Source organism: Gossypium hirsutum, chromosome A05 (assembly GCF_007990345.1).
Source record: "Gossypium hirsutum isolate 1008001.06 chromosome A05, Gossypium_hirsutum_v2.1, whole genome shotgun sequence".
NCBI lineage: Eukaryota > Viridiplantae > Streptophyta > Magnoliopsida > Malvales > Malvaceae > Gossypium > Gossypium hirsutum.
In genome coordinates this window covers 6,426,034-6,447,142 of record NC_053428.1, presented here as the reverse complement: position 1 = coordinate 6,447,142, position 21,109 = coordinate 6,426,034, and the positions used below count along the sequence as shown (strand labels likewise).

Genomic DNA, 21,109 nt, shown 5'->3' with positions numbered 1-21,109 from the left:
TTCTCTATCTTTCAAATTTAAAAATACAAGTCTAATTGTTAACAATATAAATTTTTTTTTGTTAAATTTAAATTCATTACAGTGTATTTTTTTGTTACAATGCTACAAAATGAACTTTTTAAATTTCAAAACTTCACGTTAACGAATTTAATAGAAGAATTTTAACAATTAGAGCTAAAATTTAAAATCTAGAAATAAAAAAACTGAATTCTTATAAATGAAATTGATAAGACTAAATTTCAAATGCATAAAGAATACAAGGACTTAGAGCATATTTTAACTTTATGTTTCTATACGTTTTCCTTCCATAAGTTATTTCATTCATAGCAGCAAAGAAGAGGCCCAAGCCCATTACAAAAAGGAAACCCTAGACCTAAATTATCTCTCTTGATTATTAATAAAAAATAATTTGGATAATCGTATCGAATTTTTATGTTCTTATAAATAATACTCAAGCCGGTGTCTGCTCAGCCCTCCTCAGTTTACTTCTCTCTCTCTTCTTTGCAAATTATTTCCTTACTCCATGCTTTCGAATGAATAAAACTGGGACCTATCCACACTTTCTTTTCTTCAGCCTCCGGTCATCAAGTAGCGGTTGATTGGGTTCCCTTGCGAAGGTAGGCTTGTGACTCCCTTCGGTCGGTTGTTTGATAACGCTCCTCCACATTTTTTGTTAAGGTTCATGGATGGGCTTTTCTAGTTTCTAGCATGATTTGGTCGTTTGGCGCCACAACGGCAAATTTAAGGGAATTGGGCCTACAAGGGGCATGGCCCAATAAATGAAAAATCTGCAATTTAGTTTCCTTATAAGTAATGAAATTTTAAATTAATATGATAAAATTATATTTTAATCTAAAAAATAAAAACAAAATTGCTTAACCTTAAAAAATATGAAATCATAAAATGATAAATAATAAAATTATGCTATATTTTTTAAAAAACTTCTAATCTAATTTCGGACTAAAAAAAAAACCTTGGATTCGCGGTTGAGCGACACTTACTTCCCTTCCTTTCCATAGGATGGGCGACATTGGTTTCCTAGAGTCAACGCACTATATATGAGTTCATAGTGGCCGAAATCATGATGTTGGCTTGGCTTCTCCTCCATCGGTTTTGGGTTTCTTCTTCTTTTTTTTTTTTCCTTTTGTACTTGTTCCATTCTATCCTTAAGCATTTTCCGTTCATCCGTACCAACGCAAATAAGAATTAGGCTTCATTATATCCTTACCTTAAATTTAGTGGTCACATACAATGCAAATAATACTCAAATTTCGCACTGACAATTTTAAAGTAGCATTTCTTTTTCATTTTTACGATAACTGCTACATCACATGAAAGTGAGGCAGCTTGGCAGAAAAGCAAGTATTTCCTACTGTCAACATTGAAGATATTCCTAGAGCAGAAGAAACGATTATGATGGTCTATCGCTTGATTTGTTTGATACCTACTAAAATGAGACCATTGCAAAAGAATTATGGACAAACTGCAGACAAGATATATGATCAAAGATGCTACAAGCAAAACATCTCTTAAGCCATCTCTATAATTACAACTCATTTAGAACACAATTTCTGTTCCCACTATATGAACTGCAACGCCGACTCTCCTTTCATCATCATCATCATAAGTCATTTCATGCCCATTATTTCATTTCTCTACTGTATCATCCTATTACAACAAACGGGAAAATAGATGATTATAAAAACATGAATAGTCATGTAAAAGCGCTCATCAATGGATGATGCAACAAAGGTAAAATAAAAATAAAACGCTGCTACACTTTGTTGTAGAATTAAAAGGGAAATAAAAAATCTTTTCCGCTCTTATGTACAATGGTTTTTCTTTATGGGTATTTGTAAGGTTTGTATAACAGTCATTCAGTAAACTCAAGACGAACAAGATAGCATACACACACCAGGCCGGTAAGCCCATGCTGGTGGCAAGCGAGCGTATTTTTCCATTCCTGGTTGCTCATCATACGGCCTCTCCATTACTTTAAGCAGTCTTCGGACCTCTCCAAAATCACCAATTTCGGCTGCATCAATCGCAATCTGGCATAGGTAGTTCCTCAGCACATATTTAGGATTCACCAAGTCCATGGAGGCTTTCCTCTCCTCATCCGAGATGCCACTGGCAACAAGCTGCATAAAGAAAAAAGAGATTTTGTGAGATTACAGCAGTTGATACCAACAAATTAGAAGATGAGGAACGCACACAGAAAATCATTGTTTCCTTGTCAAATACCATAATTATAAACTGTTAATGGGACATGATACAAAGAAAAAAATAGTTATACATACATATTTACGAAATGGAAACATATGTAGGAAAGCTGGTCTTTTTTTTAACCGCCGCAAGTAGGTTTATAAGGTTACCATGGGTATTTGGCTATGATTTATTTTCAGCCAACAATGAAGGAAATTAATAAATAAAAATTAACATCACTACTGACATGCACATAATCATTGGTGAGTACACATTCATGACCAGGAACATATTGTACCTCTTGTATATAGGACTGTACCCAACTGGCCCATGCCTCCTTGCGTTCCTTGCCAATATCCAGTAGAACAGCCTTCAGTGGCACTAACAACTCACCTTCTGGAATGCCAGGATCTGCTTTGATATTGGAAAGCGAACGAAAGAAGTTTGTGTAATCCACTTTATCCACAGCCAAATTATTAAGAAGTTTGTTGACAAGCTGTTTATTGTACTTTTGGAGGCCAAGCTTTTGGGTAATTATAGCTTGATATTCATCCATAAATTTTGTCCCATACCTGCAGCAAAACAATGTATTAATGGTCTACCATGGAAAACTTTACTATTACAGTGAAAGAGAACTCAAACCAGACATACCTTTCCACGGCATAACTGGCTTCTTTATCACTTATGAGGTGTGCAGCCATCAAAGTCGAGGCAAATTGTGTAATATTCCACGAGCAAATATCAGGTTGATTTGCAAAACAGTATCTTCTCCCAGGAAGATCTGTAGTATTTGGTGTGTAACTTGGATCAAAAGCATCCAGAAATCCGAAAGGACCATAATCGATCGTGAGACCTAAAATGCTCATATTGTCAGTGTTTAGCACACCATGAGTAAAGCCAACTCCCTGCCATCTTGCAACCAAAGAAGCAGTGCGCTCAGCAATCTCCACGATCCATGCTGGATGTAAACAAAAAAGAAGTGAAAACTAGAACTATTACCACAAAATCAACAAATCCTAGCTTACAGACAAACATGCTCAAGGCAATACTCAAGACAACTACCTGCAGTGATTGACAATAATAATGATAATTAGTAAACAAATTCAAAATTTGCATAAAGGATTGCAGGGAAGCTCTCATGCCCTGCATGGATGGGTTTATGTAAAGAAAGTCAATTCTTATCAGGTTCCTGCTTTCAAACTAAATCTAAGCTTCCTCATTGACCCAAAACCGTGCACTATGCAACAAGCAAGGTATTCTCCAAGAATCCTGGTTTGGCCACTGTACTCAATATAAAGGAAATTTAGGAATATCCTTACCGTTTCTGAATGTCACAAAGCTTACATCAAAAGCAATACAAAATTGTGTGCTCAGGGCCACTAGAGAAATAAAAAAGAAATCCAGAAGTAAAAATGTAAGAACAGAGAAACAAGACCTACTCAATTCACAATCTGATTTTTCATCTATCCACTCTAATCTCGCCAAAACAACTCTATTGCTCAACATTTACCCTTAATACCACATATGATAACAAATCCTTATATTTACCTGCATACTTGTTTGAAGTCAAATCCACAACCGATTGGCCATTGTCACCAGTGCTAAAAGACAAGGTCTCACTTTTACTAATGTTCTCAATATGAGGGAAGTGATGTCTGATGGCATAGTCTGCCAAAGAACATACAATACCAAGGTCCTCTTCTCCCTTAGAAGCATGTATTTGGAATGAACCAAACCGCAGAAAAGACTGTGCAACTCTGCAAACAATTGCACCAGGCTCTTCCTTTGGATTACCACTGCAGTAGAAGATATAAACAATTATAACTGAAAATACACCCCAAAAGGTTATACATTTTATGCAGGAAATGTCTAGTTAGCCCATGGTTATCTTAATTAAAAAAAAAAATGAACATACTCATAAAACATGTCTCGAGTTACTAATTTTCCAGTGGTGACAAGACAGAGAGCACGAGTAGTTGGGATTCCTAGAAAATGCATTGCTTCACTGCAAAGAAATTCACGGATACTACTTCGTAAAACCGCAAGGCCGTCTGCAAATCGACTATATGGAGTCTTCCCAGCCCCTTTAAGCTGCAATTCCCACCTTTCGGATTTAGAATTCAGAATCTCCCCAAGAGTAATAGCACGGCCATCACCCAGTTGGCCAGCCCATGTGCCAAACTGATGTCCTCCGTAGCATTGTGCATATGGCACCCTGTCAGAGAGAAAATCAACTAAGATCAAGAGGAGAATAAATAAGAAAGAAAGTGATAGTAATTTGTAAAAAGTTCTAGAGACAAACACTTACGCTCCTGCCAAAGGAGAAGCCCCAGAAAATTTCAGAGGAAAATCTGGTCTTTCGAATCTGCAATTCCAGTGAAGAGCTGTAAGGTTAATCACTTGGACAACACAATGCAATACTAGGGGATACAGAAAACAGCAGTCAATAACAATCAAAGCCAAGGCATGAAAGAAAAAATTCTCAATACTGTGGCAATGAATTAATCCTATGGGTTTTTCCTTTTTATTTGGTATAACAAGGCAAAGTTGATAGGTACGTGATACTTTTTTTTGTTATTTTGGGGCATGCATAACAAAATGCCCTCACCTTATTTTTCATAATCCTATCTATATAGGCATTACCAATCCTCTCCCTCTCTTTAAGATGATGTATTTTATCATATATGATAATTGATCCAACTGACTTTCAAATTCTTCCATTACAAGACTCAAGACAATAACAAAATAACAAATATCGCAAGATATAAGAAGTCATCCAATACATAAGCAAACCTTGAGAAACATCTTGGTAAATCAAAATGGCATATAATCATCAGTAGCTTCAAATCCGTATATGTTCCCTCCACCCTCCCCTTCCTTCTATTTTTTCAATCAGATGCTGAAAATTAAACATTCCAAGGATAACCGAACATAAACAAACAAAATGTTTTATGGCATATCCGAATTTTGAAATAAAAATCACATCTCACAGTTTTAATAGTACTCAAGTACTATACCAAAGTCAATCCAAGGTCCCATATGCAAGCTCATAATAACAACAACAGTAACAAATAAAAAAAGTGAGAAGTAAACAGGGATGCAAATGCTAGCACGGTTTTCCTACAGAGAATCATTTCAACTAGGGTAATTTCGATTAGCATTTCAGACACTAAATCTAATACGTATAAAAAGTATAAATACAGATTACTTAGATACCCATCACCATTCATTTGCTACTGTTTTTTGAAGGACGAGTACAGTGCAAGGCAATACTTACTCATGAGAATCCAAATCAAGCAAGCCAGCCACGGAGTCTGACCAAGCAACAAGTTCCGGATTCTCTACTTCAGCCGATGGTAAAACTTTCGTATAACACGCGTGAAAAACCTGCAAATTCATTAGAAAACTTTTTTTTTAAATGTCCATCTCAAATTATACAAATCACAGATACAAACTTTTCGCTCCTCGCTCTTTAAACAGCATAAAGATCATTTTTATCTTTCTTCCATTCTGTATATTAAATTTATAAAAATGAAATTTAAACTAATAGTATAGTTTAGCGGAACAAACACTGACTACATAATAAAAGACCTAAAAATTCCAAATTTAGGACCGAAAGATATGCTTTCAACAAATTTCTATTCAACTAAGAAGAAACAATAAAACTAGAACATGGAAAGGAATTTTAGAAAAAGGTAGAAATTAAACCTGACGTGGAATAGAATCGCTTTGAGGGTCCCCAGGGAGCTCTCTAACGAAGGAATGATCCCAATTGAGATCTTCAAGGCTCAATTTAACCTTTTTGTTTTTATTTTCTTTGTTTATGCGATCATTACCTTGTTCTCTTAAGCTTTGACTTTTCAAACTGTCGGCGACGGAATCGACAGAAAGGGAGGAGGCGGGGTCGGGTAAAGAAGGGTCCATTCTAAGGCTGCCGCCGATATAAACGTGGCGTGCAAGGGAGAAGTGGGGCTCGAGGAAATGAATAGGTGAAATAAGTAATACGGTGGAAGAGGGAAAGAAGCAGCGGAGGCAAAAGCAAAGCCTAAGGAAGCAGAAACTGAGAGTAGATTTCTCAATTAAGTATTTTCATTCGGGATTTATATTTATATTGGAGCATGGATATACGGTAAACATAAAAATATTTTGGGTAAATTTCAACAACAGTCACTTAACTTTGAGCTAGCTAACAAAATAGTCACCCAGATTTATTTCAATCACTCAACTTTTGAAAAATAACAAAACAGTCACTAACGTTATAAAAAAGTGACAAAACAGTCACTGATTAATAGTTTCTGTTACTATTTTAACAGAACTGCTGATGTAGCAAGTTAACTAGCTGATGTGGCCAGTTAACTTGTCACGTAGGTTGTCCACATCAGAAATTGAAAAAAAATCCTAAAAAAAACCCTTAACAGAGAAGAAGAAGAAGCAGCAGAAGAAGAAGACTGAAAAAAAAGTCTTATTTGCTTAATTTGTTTGGGTTTGATTCTTTTCTATTGAAACACCATGTTTTTGCTCTTCTTCTTCTTCTTGGCTCTCTACCTCTGTAACTCTGTAACCTTCTACCATTGTTGGCGAGGTTTTATGATTTTTCTAGATTGGGGTGTGGTTTACTATTCGAATCTCATGTGAGCAGGAGGCGGCTACAGAAGTACATTGGGGCGCCTTTTCTTCAAGACCAATGACATGGTTCAGGTTGTTGAAGCTCCTGACTCTGCACGAAACAAAGTCTCATTCTCTGTTTTTGGGTTTCTTGATATAGAGGTCTCCTTGAATGGTAAGGCCACTCCCACCCTACGCTAACTTCACTAGTCATCACTTTATATAATTTCGGCATGTTTATCTTTAACTAGCATTTCCATGTTGCCACATTGTAATTTTATGACTAATAACCAAAATTGACTTATGGGTTGGTTCATGCATTAGCACCTAGAATCCAATTTATTCATCTTTTGTGTGAAACTCAATTAATGTGATGTGAGATTGTGGATGTCATCTCCACTGATACATGTTCCTTCATGCATTTCACAGGAAAGCTGAAGGCCTTGGATCATCAATGGATTCAAGTCATTTTTGAGCCACCTGAATTCTTTATACTGAACTCTTTCATGCATAGTTTGTTGTCCATTGTATCTATTTCAGTACAATCATTGGTTTATTTTATGGAAGGAGGGCTCATGCTTCTTTCCTCTGAATTTTCATGTTCGAATCTCAAATATAAGGAACAATTATCAAGTGGCGAACGTTACCCTGTACCAAACAAATCAACTCCAATTTACATCACTGTCGGAGATGGTGGAAATCAAGAAGGTCTAGCTGGAAGGTTAGTTTGATGGCATATTGCAACAAATACAGGAATGATATTTAGCTACTTGTTTACAGTTAATCTGTTACAAACTAAATACCTCACTAAATTAAGCAAATGGTTTTTTGATTCTGCAGATTTTTAGATCCCCAACCAGAGTATTCTGCATTCCGAGAAGCTAGTTATGGTCATTTGACACTAGAAATCCAAAATAGGACCCCATGCATTCTACCATTGGAACTGCAATAATGAGGGGAAAAAAGTGGCAACTAACTCATTTGTATTTCACAATCAGTACTGGTGAGTACAATCAACCTTAATATGCCTAAGACTGTATGTTAAATGAGGGAGTATCAAAGTCTACAGTGAAACAACTAATGATAATTTCCAATAATTTTGCTAAAATTACCCCAGTGCACGAATCATTTTTAGAGTGTTTGAATGATATTATTAGCAAACTTTTTAGAAGAAAATATGCAGTGAGTGGTATATGCTGTAGGAGAATTGATTCACTTGAAGATATGGTTGTGTTTCGTTGAATGTCAAGCAATCTGAGATGAAGAAAACCGAAGAGGCATCATTTGAGTAGCGTGCTTAAGTGTACTGCTTCTTATTGAGAAGATGAACTTTCGACTAAACCATTTCATCTTTGGTACATATTTGGTTGATTAAATTTCAATAAGAAGATGAAAATGCCAAAATTAATCAAATCGAGTAAGAAAATTGTAACGCCCCGTACCCGAGACCTTCGCTGGAGTCGAACACGAGGTGTTAATAGACTTAATTCATTACTTAAACAGCTCAAACAATTTATTTTTAAAATTTCCAGACAAGCTGGCTAACTGCATCATAGTCGCTTTAAAAATCATATCTCGAGTTCCGAAACTCGAAATCCAATTCCGTAAATTTTTCCTAAAACTAGACTCATATATATATCTAATAATTTTTTTCTAGAATTTTTTGGTCGGGCCAATTAGTACAGTTTATTAGTTAAAGTCTCCCCTGTTTCAGGGTTCGACTACTCTGACCTCTGTGTATTACAAATCAGATATCTCCCTGTACAGAGCTTCAATGACTATGCCGTTTGTCTCTAATAAAACTAGACTCAATAATGAATCTGTACATATAAATAATGACTTCTAATTATATTTGTAAAATTTATGGTGAATTTCCAAAGTCAAAACAGGGGATCCAGAAATCGCTCTGGCCCTGTTTCACAAAAATTTAAACATCTCATAAAATATAGCTCATATGCCTGTTTCGCTTCTTCCATATGAAAATAGACTCATCAAGCTTCGATTCCATAACTTATTCATAATTTAATTCCATTTATACTATTTTTATTGATTTTTCAAATTCATGTCATTGCTGCAGCAATATTCTGTTTTAAGGCAAATTTCATCTTTTCATGAGTTGTTATGAACTAGATAACCTATTAAACTTCCATGATATCAAACATGATCTAAATTTTACCATCACCATGAATTATCAATATCAAACATTTTCTCAACCAATCATGGCCATATCATAAAATTATTTACACAAAATAAATATATTGCTATACATGCCATACTTAAGTTTTACAAGCCATTTACCCAGATGAAAGTCCTTTGGATAGTGTGATCGAACCTTCGACCCGTCCCGATTCCCGAGCTGGCTTGTTCAAAACTACAAGGAATGAAAAGGAGGGAGTAAGCATAAATGCTTAGTAAGTTCACATGCAAATAGCAAGTAACATAACTATATAAGCAAACATAAAACATCATTTGCATAATCATCACCGAGACATTCATATCACATTTTCATTTATCATCTTACCATATTGTTGTTATATCGAGTTTTCAACCCGAGGGTTAAGTACATACCTGTTCAAAGTATTCATTTCACAACACTTACCAATACGTCCCTTTCATCTTGAGTATTCCTCCATTTCAGTAGAACTTTACCCGTTGAACACATCGGAATATAATTCGGATACATGGAAAGTTTGCACATAAGTGCCACATATGTAGCCAAGCTACCATGTAACCCGCCCATAAGCGATCTCGGACTCAACTCAACGAGCTCGGGCGTTCGCATCCATAAGTGAACTCGGACTCAACTCAACGAGCTCGGATGCCTAGTTACATCTCTCGAACTCGGACTCAACTCAACGAGTTCGGACATTCGCATCCATAAGTGAACTCGGACTCAACTCAACGAGTTCGGATGCCCAAACATCCTAGTGACATGTCACTTGTATCCTAATCCATTCCTAAGGTTCAACGGGACCTTTTTCCCAATTATGTGTCTCAACCATCTCCTACGGAATGTCGATATCGATACTCGGTAGTATTTCACATTTCATTTTCCAAGTATATCACATAATTTGACATATTATCAAACAATTGTCACAAGTATGATATTTCATAATAATTATCATATCATTTAAATAACATAAAAACATTTAAAATAATAACTATGTTACCAACATTTACATATGAACTTACCTCATATGCGAAAATGGCTACTTTTACCATTTCGTCCACAACTTGGTATTTTCCCCATTTTAGCCCGAATTTTAGTTTTCCTCGCTCTATCATTTAAAATATAGTCTAATTAGGACTCACATTATTCAAATTGACCCAAAATCATATTTTGGCAAAATTACAGTTTTACCCCTAAACTTTTGCATATTTACACTTTTGCCCCAAAGCTCGTAAATTAAACTTCAGCCTATTTTCTTATATTTTATGACATGCTGATCATTTTTCCCTTCTATGGAAACATCAAATTCTCACTCTAACATGTACTTATGACTATTAGGTATTTTTACCGATTAAGCCCTTTTGCTAGTTTTTGCTTAAAACCGAGTAGCACAAGTTGTCTAACATAATTTAAAACCTCATATTCTATCACAAAACACCAAAATACACAAATTTCACCTATGGGTATTTTTCCAAATATGAACCCTAGGTTGAATTATTGCTAGCATAAGCTTAATCGAGCTACCGGGACTCCAAAAACGTAAAGAACTTGAAAAACGGGGCTAGAATGGACTTACAATCGAGCTTGGAAGCTTGAAAAACCCTAGCCACGGTTTCTCCTTGCTATATTCGGCCATGGGGTTGAAGATGAGCAAAATTGGCTTTTAATTTTGTATTTTAATTTATTTTACCCCTAAATGACCAAAATGCCTTTACTACTAATCTTTCCAAAAATTCCTTCCATGTCCTAATTTTGTCCATGAACTTAAAATTGGTCAAATTGTTATTTAAGATCTCCTAATTAATATTTCAATGCAATTTCATAATAAAAACTTCTAGAATGCAATTTGCAACTTATTCGATTTAGTCCCTACTTTCAATTTAAGCACTTTATGCATAAAATTTCTTCAGGAAATTTTCACACAATCATGCAATCATATCATAGACCTCAAAATAATCATAAAATAATTATTTCTATCTCGGATTTTGTGGTCACGAAACCACCATTCCGACTAGGCCCAAAATCAGGATATTACACAAATATGCAAATTCCTTAGCATGAAGCTTCCCTTCGGTGTATCTTTTTCTTCGAAATCCTGCTCTTTTTTGGCTAAACCACAAGACCCCGCCAACAATGGCGAAAGGTTACAGAGTTACAGAGGAAGAGAGCCAAAAAGAAGAAAAAGAAGAGCAAAGACATGGTGTTTCAATGGCAAAGAATCAGACCCCGACAAATTAAGCAAATAAGACTTTTTTTTTTACAGTCTTCTTCTGCTTCTGCTTCTTCTTCTTTGTTAAGGTTTTTTTTAGTTTTTTTTTTCAATTTCTGATGTGGATATTCTATGTGGCAAGTTAACTGGCCACATCAGCTAGTTAACTTGCCACATCAGCAGTTCTGTTAAAATACTAACTGAAACTGTTAATCAGTGACTGTTTTGTCACTTTTTTATAACGTTAGTGACTGTTTTGTTATTTTTCAAAAGTTAAGTGATTGAAATGAAACCTAAGTGACTGTTTTGTTAGCTACCTCAAAGTTAAGTGACTGTTGGTGTAATTTACTCAAATATTTTTTCCATTTTTATTAAAAAATTTAACTACTTCTATTATTAAAATTTATTTTTCACAAATTAATAAGAATTACATACATTTTAATTTTCACAAATTAACAAGAATTACATATGACAGTAATGTGATGATGTTTAGTTATTTCATCAGTCATATTAATTTTTAATTATATAAATTAATAAAATTTTTAATCAAAATAATTAATTTATTCCTTAATTTAATATATAAAAATTAATTTTTTTAATTAAAAGATATAATTTGACATATATTAAAAAATTAAATTTAATTTAATTTAAAAAGTTAACTCATTAGAAAAACTATTAAAATTTGATTAAATAAAAAAACTGTGATTTTTGTTATTTTTCATTTGAGATAATTTAATATTAGATAGTGTATTTAACTTTGGATTAAATTTGAAATTACCTGGAATTGGACTAACCGACTTGGTAAGCTCTTCCAACTTTTTATGTATACACAATCTCAGCAGGAAATTTTTTTAAATAATACTGAATTCGTTACTTATTCAACCATAGCTTATGGTCCACTTTTTACAGAACCATGTTTTTCTAAGAAATACTCGGATTAATATTATGGTGACTTTTTTATATATTCAAATTTTATTTTCTAAATTATTTAATAAATACTATATTAAGGCAAATTCACGATATAATGAAAACAATTATATAATAAATATATTTATTAAAATTTTATGCAAAAATTAAATATTGTTTCAGTTTAAATGGAAAAATTAAATATTCAAAGTTTATCATACAAATTTTATTATAATTACGATATTATTGGTTTATAAAATGTAAAAAATTAAAACATAATTATAATTATATAACTTACCTTATATATAAGAAAATATTTTAATGACTTGTAACTAGATCTATTCATAGATCAGATTATTTGTCCAGGCCTAAAGGCTCGTCAGAAATTCGGGAGGATTTGAGTAAAAATATTAATGTCCGAAAAATAAAATAGGACAAAACAATTAGGTCCGTTTAAAATATGAGTTGGGCTTAACATTCAGGGCCTAAGTCTAGCCCGGCTTGACCCATTTTAAATTTATAATATTTTATATTATATTATTTTTATATATTATATATTTTAGAAGACATTAAAAAAATTTATACTAAATATATAATACTACTCTAATGTAAACATTAAAAAAGTTAAGATGATTATAAAAATTTTTAATAAATAAAAAATATATGAAATTATTAAATATTAAAATAATATAATATAAATATTTAAAAATAAAAAATAACATGGACAAGTATAAAATAAAATAAAATTAATCTTTTATAAATATGGACAGATTTAAGTAAAATTTTAAGCTCAAATATAAGGGCAAGCCAAATTTAGGCAATATAAAATAATATCATAGACCAACCAAAGCCAACCTATAAACACATCTACTAATAAGTGAACTCAATCATATATTTAATATAAATACATAAGTTGACTTTTTTTTTAAATGTACAAAGACCAAAATTTGTATTTGAGAGATAACGAAGAGAAAAGAATCGTCAATTAACCAAAACGGCATGCAGTATGTGCGTGGAGAGCGGAACTAAAACTGAATAAAAATTAACGACTTTAAATTAAAAACAGATTTCAAGTCCGTGTTCTTTCTCTATGCTCTCTCAAGCACACTCTCCCGCGATCCCAACCAAATATACTCACAAAAATTCACGTGCTTAATCATAATTTTATCTCTTATTCCCATCTCCATTTCTCCCATTAATCCCTCTAAATCTCAATTTCTCCCTTCAAATTTCAATCTGAATTCGAAATATTGGAAAACAACTGTTGTCCCTTTTGGTATCTTATATTTTATTCTCTTTTTGCTTGGAGTACGATAAATTTGTTGGAAAGCATCGTCCTTTTTCATATTGGAGCTGCTCGGAGTAAGACTGTGGAAGAGTTTGGTTGGGTTTTATTGATCTCAAAGCCGACCAGAATTGAACTTTTGGTTCAAATTTGAAGAATTTCGCTGAAATAATTGGCTTTCGATCCTCAGAATGGGAGGGGGTTTGACGGGCAAGGTTAGCTTGTTAGATTTCTTGATTTTATTTGAGTAACTTTAGGAGCTTAATACTGTGAATTTAGGGTTTTTCTTTGATGAACTTGACTTAAAATTGATTTTACTATATGTTTCCAGTTTGATTTTAAAGCGGCGAGACTGGTTTAAAACTCGTGAAGCTTAATTTAGAATCGATAGTTCGTAGCTTTGCATTATTTTCTTATTTATGATCGTGCCTTTGGGAATTAGGGTTTTTTTAACGAAATTGCTTGAATAGTTGAATTGATGTTTCTATTATATTTATGATATTGCTTTTTGAAATTAGCCTTTTGTTTCGTCAAAGCACGTTGTTTTGTAGTAAACTGTAAAAGTAAATAGTAAAAGCAAAATCATAATTGTTCCAGAAATCAACAAGTGAAAAAAGTACAACGACAATTCTAACATAAATGTTTTATTTGAGCGTTAAAATATCACGTATTTTCTTTCTTAAAAAAGAATAAAAATTTTAAATTTTCAAAATATTATTTGCCTTTGTATTCAAACGTGCATATATTATATATAAGCAAAAAGCAAGTATCGAAAGTGACAAGTGGTTCCTCTTAATTGGCATTTTGATGCATAATTAGGAGTTCTAAGTAAGACAAATTTCTCTAGCCAAGAAACCAAATCACAAAATTTCACTTGTCAAAGACCAAAAACTCTGTAACGTTGTTTTAAAGTCATTAGTTTCGTACTGGTTTGCAGCAATAGGTTGCAATTGAATTTCCATGCTTATTATATATATTTGGTACCAACTGTGCTTGATGTTTAGAGGTTTTTGGGTTCAGCTATGGTGTATTTTGACAAATCCATCGATCTAGATTATTGTAGCAAAATAAAAAATAGATTAGCAAGGTTATAGCTAGTTTAGTTGATTGAAGTTCACATTTTAGCTGAAGTTTATGCATTCATTGTATTATTTATTGTTTCCAGGTAGTTGTACCTTGTCTTTCTTAACAACTTATCAGTTTGCTTCTGTTGGTTCAGATCATTTTCATAGACTTTTCTTAAGATTGATTTTGAAGGATCTTCATGGACTATGGGCTTTCTGATAGCAGTGGTGAGTTGAGTTAAACATTTCGTTTCAAGTTCCCTTTTGTCCCTGTAAATTTGATGATTTTAAGATGGGAGAGAACATTTTTTCCAGCTTGGTTAATTGATGATAAAGTTACCTGCTTCCTTTTTTATCTTGAGTGAAATTTTGGGGTTCATGAAACTTGTACATTGCTAGGAAGTGTTCTGTAATGTTTTTAATGGGTGGCTTGAAGAAACAATATAACTGCTGGTAACTGTAGGAAACAGTATAACCTCTAATCAGCCTTTTTCTTTTTAATCAGTTTTGTAAATGATTTTGTTATCACTTCTGAACCCTTGCAGGAACAGATGATGACCTCCCTCCTTCACATCAGAACAGGTTTCAAAGAGGGGGTCGTACTGCTGCTGGGAATGGAAGATCAGCAGTTATAGGCTCTGCTCCTTTGCCTAGAATGCATGGTGACATGGAAACACAAATCCATCTCATTGAGCAGGAAGCATACTGTTCGATCTTGCGGGCCTTCAAAGCTCAATCTGATGCTTTAACTTGGGTATTTGTCAAAAAAAATTATCAATGAATTATCCCATAAAAATCATGTAAAGCAGGTTATAACGGTACTTAAACCAAATGTGTTTTACCCCTCAGGAGAAGGAAAGTTTAATTACTGAACTAAGAAAGGAGTTGAGAGTATCAGATGAGGAACATAGGGAGCTTCTATTGAGGGTTAATGCTGATGACATGCTTCGGAGGATAAGGTCTGATATACTGTGCCATGCTCCTATGAGCAGCTTTTATCATATAATGACTTCTGGTTATCTCTCCTTTTTAATGGGAACTATGATCTTTCATTGCTGTTAGGGAATGGAGAACGGGAAGTGGCCTCCAGCCTGGAATGCTTAGTACAAGTCAGCCTATGCTTGACCCTGTACCTAGTCCTTCAGTATCAGGATCACGCAAGAAAATGAAAACATCACATTCAGTAGCTTCATTATCCATGGGTGCACCATCTCCTGCATTGCATCCATCTATGCAACCATCTTCATCAGCCTCAAGACGAGGTCCTATGCCAGGAGCAAATAGCAAGAAGTCAAAATCTGTGAGTTAATTCATTTTAAGATACTTAGAAGATATAATGAATGGGATATGCGTGTTCTTTTCATCTTTTATTTATGTCTGTTGTTTTGCTGCATCCCCAACGAAGTTGATGCAGCATCCTTCCAGAGGCCTTCCTGGAAAGCCCCAGGCTCCTAATCGTACCTCAACAGGAGCATTTGCTGCAAATGTACGTGCTGAAGCTGCACCATATGATCCATTAATTGGAAGGAAAGTTTGGACAAGGTGGCCTGAAGACAATCATTTCTATGAGGCTGTTATAACAGACTATAACTCAGTTGAGGTATGTTTCTTAGTTGATTATACAATAAGCTGTTAACTAATGGAGCTGTAATCCTATGTTTCTATGTTGGTAGGGGCGGCATGCTTTGGTTTATGATATAAATACTGCAGATGAAACCTGGGAATGGGTCAATCTCAAAGAGGTATAATTGTTACTTTGTACAGCTTGATTTACCTTCCATTAGTATGTTGTATACCATTTTTTACCAAAATCAACTTTTAAGCTTGTAGCATATGTGCCTCAAGAACTTTTATGTCATTCATCATACGCTGCAGAATTTATGTGCATGGTCTAGCCCTCTATCTTGAACCATATTCTTCTCTAGATAGGGTTTACATCTCATAAGGTTACAGTATATTGCCAGTGATAAATATAATTTTCATGAATTTTCAAGCAGTATATGTCTAGGAATTATGAGATTTAGGAGGCTCCCTTTTTACTCTGATATGTCTAATATGACAAGGGTAATGTGATAGAGTAATATAATTCCTCATTGTTGATCAATATATTAACTGAATTCAAGGTTCATGTCTGTATATCTTGACAACTTTCTCCCACTACTTCCATTCTTTCAAACTTGTTAGGGTTATTCATCAATTATAAGAGTCCACATTTTTAACTATTGTACTTCTGATCGCCATACATAACTTTGCTCAAGCATAGTGAACTGGTAATTTTGTCATTTGTAACAATGCTGCTCTTTTTGTTACTTATGCTTTCATGCCACACACTGATTTCTTATAAATATAATGATAGATATCTCCTGAAGATATTAGATGGGAAGGTGATGATCCTGGAATATCCCGTAGAGGTGGCCACCCTGGTCCAGGCCGTGGGATTAAGAAGTCCATGGCTTGCGGTGGTGGGGTGGCTGGAGCTGGAAGAGGTAGGGGGAGTTTAAAGGGTCAGGCTAAAAAAGATTTTCCTTTGATGCAAAATGGTGTTGGAAAAAAGGTTTTGGCGGATATTGAGATACTTCATACAGATACTCTAATTAAGGAGGTATAATTGCTACTGGAAGATCATCTAATAAACTGCAACTGTCAGATGTGGTGTGTACTTCCTAATTGTGGAAATGTTGAACAGGTGGAAAAAGTTTTTGGTGCAAGCCACCCTGATTCCATAGAAATTGAGAAAGCAAAGAAAGTGCTGAAAGTAAGTATTGTCTTCTAATGACGTTGCATTGTTCCATATTAGCTATTGCAGCAGCAATCACCATGGATATTTGTCATTACAGGAGCATGAACAAGCCCTAGTTGATGCAATTGCGAGACTTGAAGGTGCATCTGACGGTGAAAGTGGTAATAACTAATTACATATAATTATGTCGTAGATTAGTTAAAATATGGATGCTCCATCTTTTGTTGTACAATTTATTTGTAGCTTTTGGATGTTCTGTTTACCTGTCACAAGATTGTACGAGTTTTCATTTGATTAAATGCTGTCCACTTGTCCTGGCCATTCCAGTTTGCATAAGAATGAAAGTACTGGTTCAAATTAACTTGTATGGCATAGCTTCTGTCTTAAGCCTGCTGCCACATTATTTAACTTGTCAAGTAACTGCTCTACCTGCAACATCAACAGTAGCAAGATGAGTACATACTTGCAGTATTATATTACATATGGAAATGCCACCAATTCCGAGGGAGATATTTATCTCAAATAATAAGTTATATGGCTGAAAGCAGTTAAGAGGCTGCCATTATTTATATTTATATATTTATTTGATTGGCTTCAAAGCAGATGGAGAGCATCCGTTCTCACAAGGACAGTCAATGGATCAAGAAAGAGCATGGAGAAAACGGCAGTACAATGATGAGATGGGTGAGGGTAGAATAATTGAAGGGTCTGATGGCGCAATCAAATGACGAGCGTAGGTTCTGGGTAGCGAATAACCAGCTTAGTATATCCAGTATAAATAGCTGTAGCCGTGGCCTTAGCAGTGACTGAATGAAGAACTTTTTGTAATGGCCATTTCTTTGGTTCCTAATCTTAGCAGGGTATTGTAACTTTAATCTAAACGTAGTCTAGGTAAATGCTTTGTATAAAGTTTTAAAATATATTACTGGTGATATCCCTGAGTGCTGACTATGTAAAAAGTTTATTATATTCATTTTGTTTGCAGCCAAGTTCAGTGGAACTCAATGTTCTTTTTTTCACTTTGACAGACAGGATGGAAACCGAAGGTCTAATTTCCCGCAAATTGCACAAAATAACATTATATATTATCACATAAAATTGGCATCTTTTTCTACAAACAACAACAGAGCTTAAGGAAGTAAATTTAATAGCAATTCATCGAGCACTAATCTTTTTAAAGAAGTGGCTACATGTCTTACAATGAGGAAATGAACTTAAGGATAAGCTTCACCATCTCAGCATCATAAGCAGGGCCTTCCATTTCAAAGTGGCTAACTCCTTCCATTAAATATATTTCATTGCGCCCGGCTGCGGAACTAAGCTTCTTGTTGAGCTGCTTGACACTGGTAAATCCATCCCGAGTTCCCATGACGAAGAGTTTGGGTTTTGAGGATTGGAGGATGGCTTTGTGGTGTCTTCCAAAAAGGATGGAGGCCATCATGCCAAAAGGGTACCCCAAACTTACGTACCCCACAACTTGCCCGATTTGATCAACTGCAGACCCCGCAATTGGCGCCCCTAAAAACACACAATGCAAATAATAAATGATGATGAGTACGAAGACAAAGCTTATTTAATAAGTACGTTAAAATAGTTAGACATAAAATAAAGAATAATAAGTAAAAATTTAAACTTGAAATTAAAAAGATACAAAAAAAACCTCTAGTAAAAAATATAAGCAAACAATTTTCCTCTTGTTTGCCACCGACAAGCCATGTTAGTGGCTAAAAATAACCAAATATAATTAGTTTATTGCTAACTTATGTACTAAAACATATGGAAAAAACAATACTTATACCAAACCTAGTATTAGTGAATACTAGGAAGAAAAACTACACATCCAATACCATATCTATCACTGGGAAAAAATTCAGTCCAACTTATATAATAAACGAGTAATTTTATACATAAATTTTGATTTAATAGTATTAGTGAAACTCACGCTTCTCCAAAAACCAAATGGAAAAAGAGATAAATCCTAAAATTATGAATTTTGATTTAATATGTAATTTTATACAAAAATTTTAATTTTATGCAACTTCATATATGAAAATAAACAATTTTCATAATCTTTTGCATAACTAGACCAAATCAAAATTTATAGATCATACTGCATCAAAGCTCATATGTAATTTTGAGCTTTAGAAACAACAATAAAATTCCTAAAACAACCTCCAGCATTTAGAGTACTGATCTACATATCCAGAGATTTTTTAGATACTGATCATAAAGTCTGAAAACATTATTTTCCTAAAGAAGCTCAGAAGTGACCCTGAATGAAAGTTTTTGTCAACAAATAACACTGAGATCGTTTTAACCCTCTTGTAATCACAGAAACAGAACTTTACCAATCAACATCCCTTTCAATGCTAGAAAGAAGTTGCATTTTATTTTAACCTTCTTCCTTTTCGAAGTAAATCATGAATGAGATCTGAGTTTTAAACAAAGGATTCTAAACACTACCCAGAACCTAATAATAATTTTTCACGCCCAAATCAAAGATATTTGCAGAAAAGAAGAGAGAGAGAGAGAGAGAGAGAGAGAGAGAGAGAGAGAAAGAGAGAGAGAGAGAGAGAATAATTATAACATACCTGCAGAAGAACCCACCAACAGGATTCTGTGAGAATCAAGATGTTCAGAAACCCAATTGCAGACAGCAATAACATCCTTGACTTCAGCAAAACCTGTAAGAGAAGCTCTTCCAGTGGACTCTCCAACTCCCCTCATATCAAAAGTAACAGCCCTATGACCATTTTCAGCTAATCCAGAAGCAATCCCCTTCAAAAGAGCCTGACGCCCACCCAGGATCGAGTAGGGATGGACAAGGACTACCACTAAGTTGTCTTTGATCTCTTCATTAGGTTTAAAAACTTTTGGCATCAGTTCCACTTTATCAGGAGTTACAACTTTGATGCGTTCCACTGTGTAGTTTGACATTCTTGGAGAGAGCTCAAGGGAAAGGTTGATGGTGAATTGAATCCGGGAAGAAAATGAAACGAAAAGATGCTATGTAAATGCGTGTTTGTGTTTTTAACTTTCGAAAGAAGGTAAAGGAAAAAACGGCCCACGGGATATTGGAAGTTTGATGAGAAAAGTGGGGAATTTAATTCTTAGTTAAAACATGTTGTTTGAAATATTGGAATTTGGTTTTTATATTTATATTTTTAATTATATTTTAAAATTCATATTTAACTATTAACATTATTATTTATTTTTATTAAAATTTTAGAATATTAATTTTTTAGTTGCTTTGATTGGAAACTGTTGAGGTGGAAATTGTTTTGGTTATTTCCAATATTTTTATCTTTCTAATAATAATGAGGTGGTTTTTTTTATAAAAAATATAATAATAAAATTTAATTAGTCGTGATTAAAATTTTATATTTTAAAATATGATAACTAAAAATAATTAAATGAAAAACATAAGCACAATACGATGATTAATAACAAATTTTGATTTTTTTACATAAATTTCATGTTTACGACCTAAAAGATGACACAGGAAATTAATTGTAGTGAAGTTAAAATTAGATGGAACTATAAAGTTAAAAAAAATTTAAAAATTTATATAAAGTTAAAAAAATAAAAAAAAAATTAAGCCTAGATTTATTAAAGAGTTGTCTACCGGTCGGGCCAAGTTTAGTTTGGTCTAATAAAAATTTAAGTTCGATTGTTAGGCCCGTCCCAGCAAGAGAAATAGGTTTAAATTTTTGTTCAAATTCAACCTAAATAAAATTGTTAAAATCTAGGCTTGGCCAGTATTAATTTTTTGTAATTTTTATTTTTTATATAAATAATTTTAAAATATAATACACCAATGACACTCAAAATACTAAAACTTAACAAGCAAATGTCTCTAAAATAATAGTAAATTTAATAATAAAATAATTGTTATATAATATCTAAATATTAAAAATAAAATAGT

At 33.7% G+C, this 21,109-nt stretch overlaps 3 protein-coding genes across 7 annotated transcripts; 1 reads left to right on the top strand and 2 right to left on the bottom strand.

Annotated features, from left to right (window-relative positions):
• Positions 1 to 1,618: 1,618 nt before the first annotated feature.
• Positions 1,619 to 6,294, bottom strand: LOC107959328 (protein adenylyltransferase SelO). 2 transcript variants are annotated; one of them, XM_016895360.2, is made up of 8 exons: positions 5,914 to 6,294; positions 5,483 to 5,592; positions 4,514 to 4,570; positions 4,121 to 4,420; positions 3,754 to 4,001; positions 2,857 to 3,163; positions 2,504 to 2,777; positions 1,619 to 2,141 (listed from the first exon to the last, which is right to left on the bottom strand). In XM_016895360.2, exons 1-8 carry the CDS (start codon positions 6,127 to 6,129, stop codon positions 1,887 to 1,889), a joined length of 1,767 nt encoding a protein of 588 aa, XP_016750849.1. In that variant the 5' UTR covers positions 6,130 to 6,294; the 3' UTR covers positions 1,619 to 1,886. The 2 variants fall into 2 exon arrangements, with proteins under 2 accessions (XP_016750849.1, XP_016750850.1); XM_016895361.2 differs by lacking the exon at positions 5,914 to 6,294 and adding an exon at positions 4,999 to 5,104.
• Positions 6,295 to 13,075: 6,781 nt separating this feature from the next.
• LOC107959329 (protein EMSY-LIKE 3) lies at positions 13,076 to 18,173 on the top strand. 4 transcript variants are annotated; one of them, XM_016895363.2, is made up of 11 exons: positions 13,076 to 13,595; positions 14,600 to 14,672; positions 14,990 to 15,198; positions 15,294 to 15,403; positions 15,507 to 15,744; positions 15,850 to 16,044; positions 16,118 to 16,186; positions 16,801 to 17,046; positions 17,131 to 17,199; positions 17,282 to 17,345; positions 17,788 to 18,173. In XM_016895363.2, exons 2-11 carry the CDS (start codon positions 14,645 to 14,647, stop codon positions 17,910 to 17,912), a joined length of 1,353 nt encoding a protein of 450 aa, XP_016750852.1. In that variant the 5' UTR covers positions 13,076 to 13,595; positions 14,600 to 14,644; the 3' UTR covers positions 17,913 to 18,173. The 4 variants fall into 4 exon arrangements, with proteins under 4 accessions (XP_016750852.1, XP_016750851.1, XP_016750853.1 ...); XM_016895362.2 differs by having other exon boundaries at positions 17,785 to 18,173; XM_016895364.2 differs by having other exon boundaries at positions 13,159 to 13,595; positions 15,859 to 16,044; positions 17,785 to 18,173.
• Positions 18,174 to 18,247: 74 nt separating this feature from the next.
• On the bottom strand, positions 18,248 to 20,314 carry LOC107959330 (uncharacterized). The gene is made up of 2 exons (XM_016895365.2): positions 19,776 to 20,314; positions 18,248 to 18,702 (listed from the first exon to the last, which is right to left on the bottom strand). Exons 1-2 carry the CDS (start codon positions 20,119 to 20,121, stop codon positions 18,380 to 18,382), a joined length of 669 nt encoding a protein of 222 aa, XP_016750854.1. The 5' UTR covers positions 20,122 to 20,314; the 3' UTR covers positions 18,248 to 18,379.
• Positions 20,315 to 21,109: the final 795 nt, after the last annotated feature.

What these genes read in the sequence shown, in the direction of transcription:
- LOC107959328 (XM_016895360.2), bottom strand. Translation starts at nt 6,129, where the DNA reads ATGGACCCTTCTTTACCCGACCCCGCCTCCTCCCTTTCTGTCGATTCC. An exon ending in GCGATTCTATTCCACGTCAG is followed by an intron (nt 5,593 to 5,913) that starts GTTTAATTTCTA and finishes ATGAATTTGCAG; the next exon opens with GTTTTTCACGCGTGTTATAC. An exon ending in TACAGTCCTATATACAAGAG is followed by an intron (nt 2,142 to 2,503) that starts GTACAATATGTT and finishes TTCTTTATGCAG; the next exon opens with CTTGTTGCCAGTGGCATCTC.
- LOC107959330 (XM_016895365.2), bottom strand. Translation starts at nt 20,121, where the DNA reads ATGTCAAACTACACAGTGGAACGCATCAAAGTTGTAACTCCTGATAAA. An exon ending in GTTGGTGGGTTCTTCTGCAG is followed by an intron (nt 18,703 to 19,775) that starts GTATGTTATAAT and finishes GTGTGTTTTTAG; the next exon opens with GGGCGCCAATTGCGGGGTCT.
- LOC107959329 (XM_016895362.2), top strand. Translation starts at nt 14,645, where the DNA reads ATGGACTATGGGCTTTCTGATAGCAGTG. An exon ending in AATCTGATGCTTTAACTTGG is followed by an intron (nt 15,199 to 15,293) that starts GTATTTGTCAAA and finishes TTTACCCCTCAG; the next exon opens with GAGAAGGAAAGTTTAATTAC. An exon ending in ATAGCAAGAAGTCAAAATCT is followed by an intron (nt 15,745 to 15,849) that starts GTGAGTTAATTC and finishes TCCCCAACGAAG; the next exon opens with TTGATGCAGCATCCTTCCAG.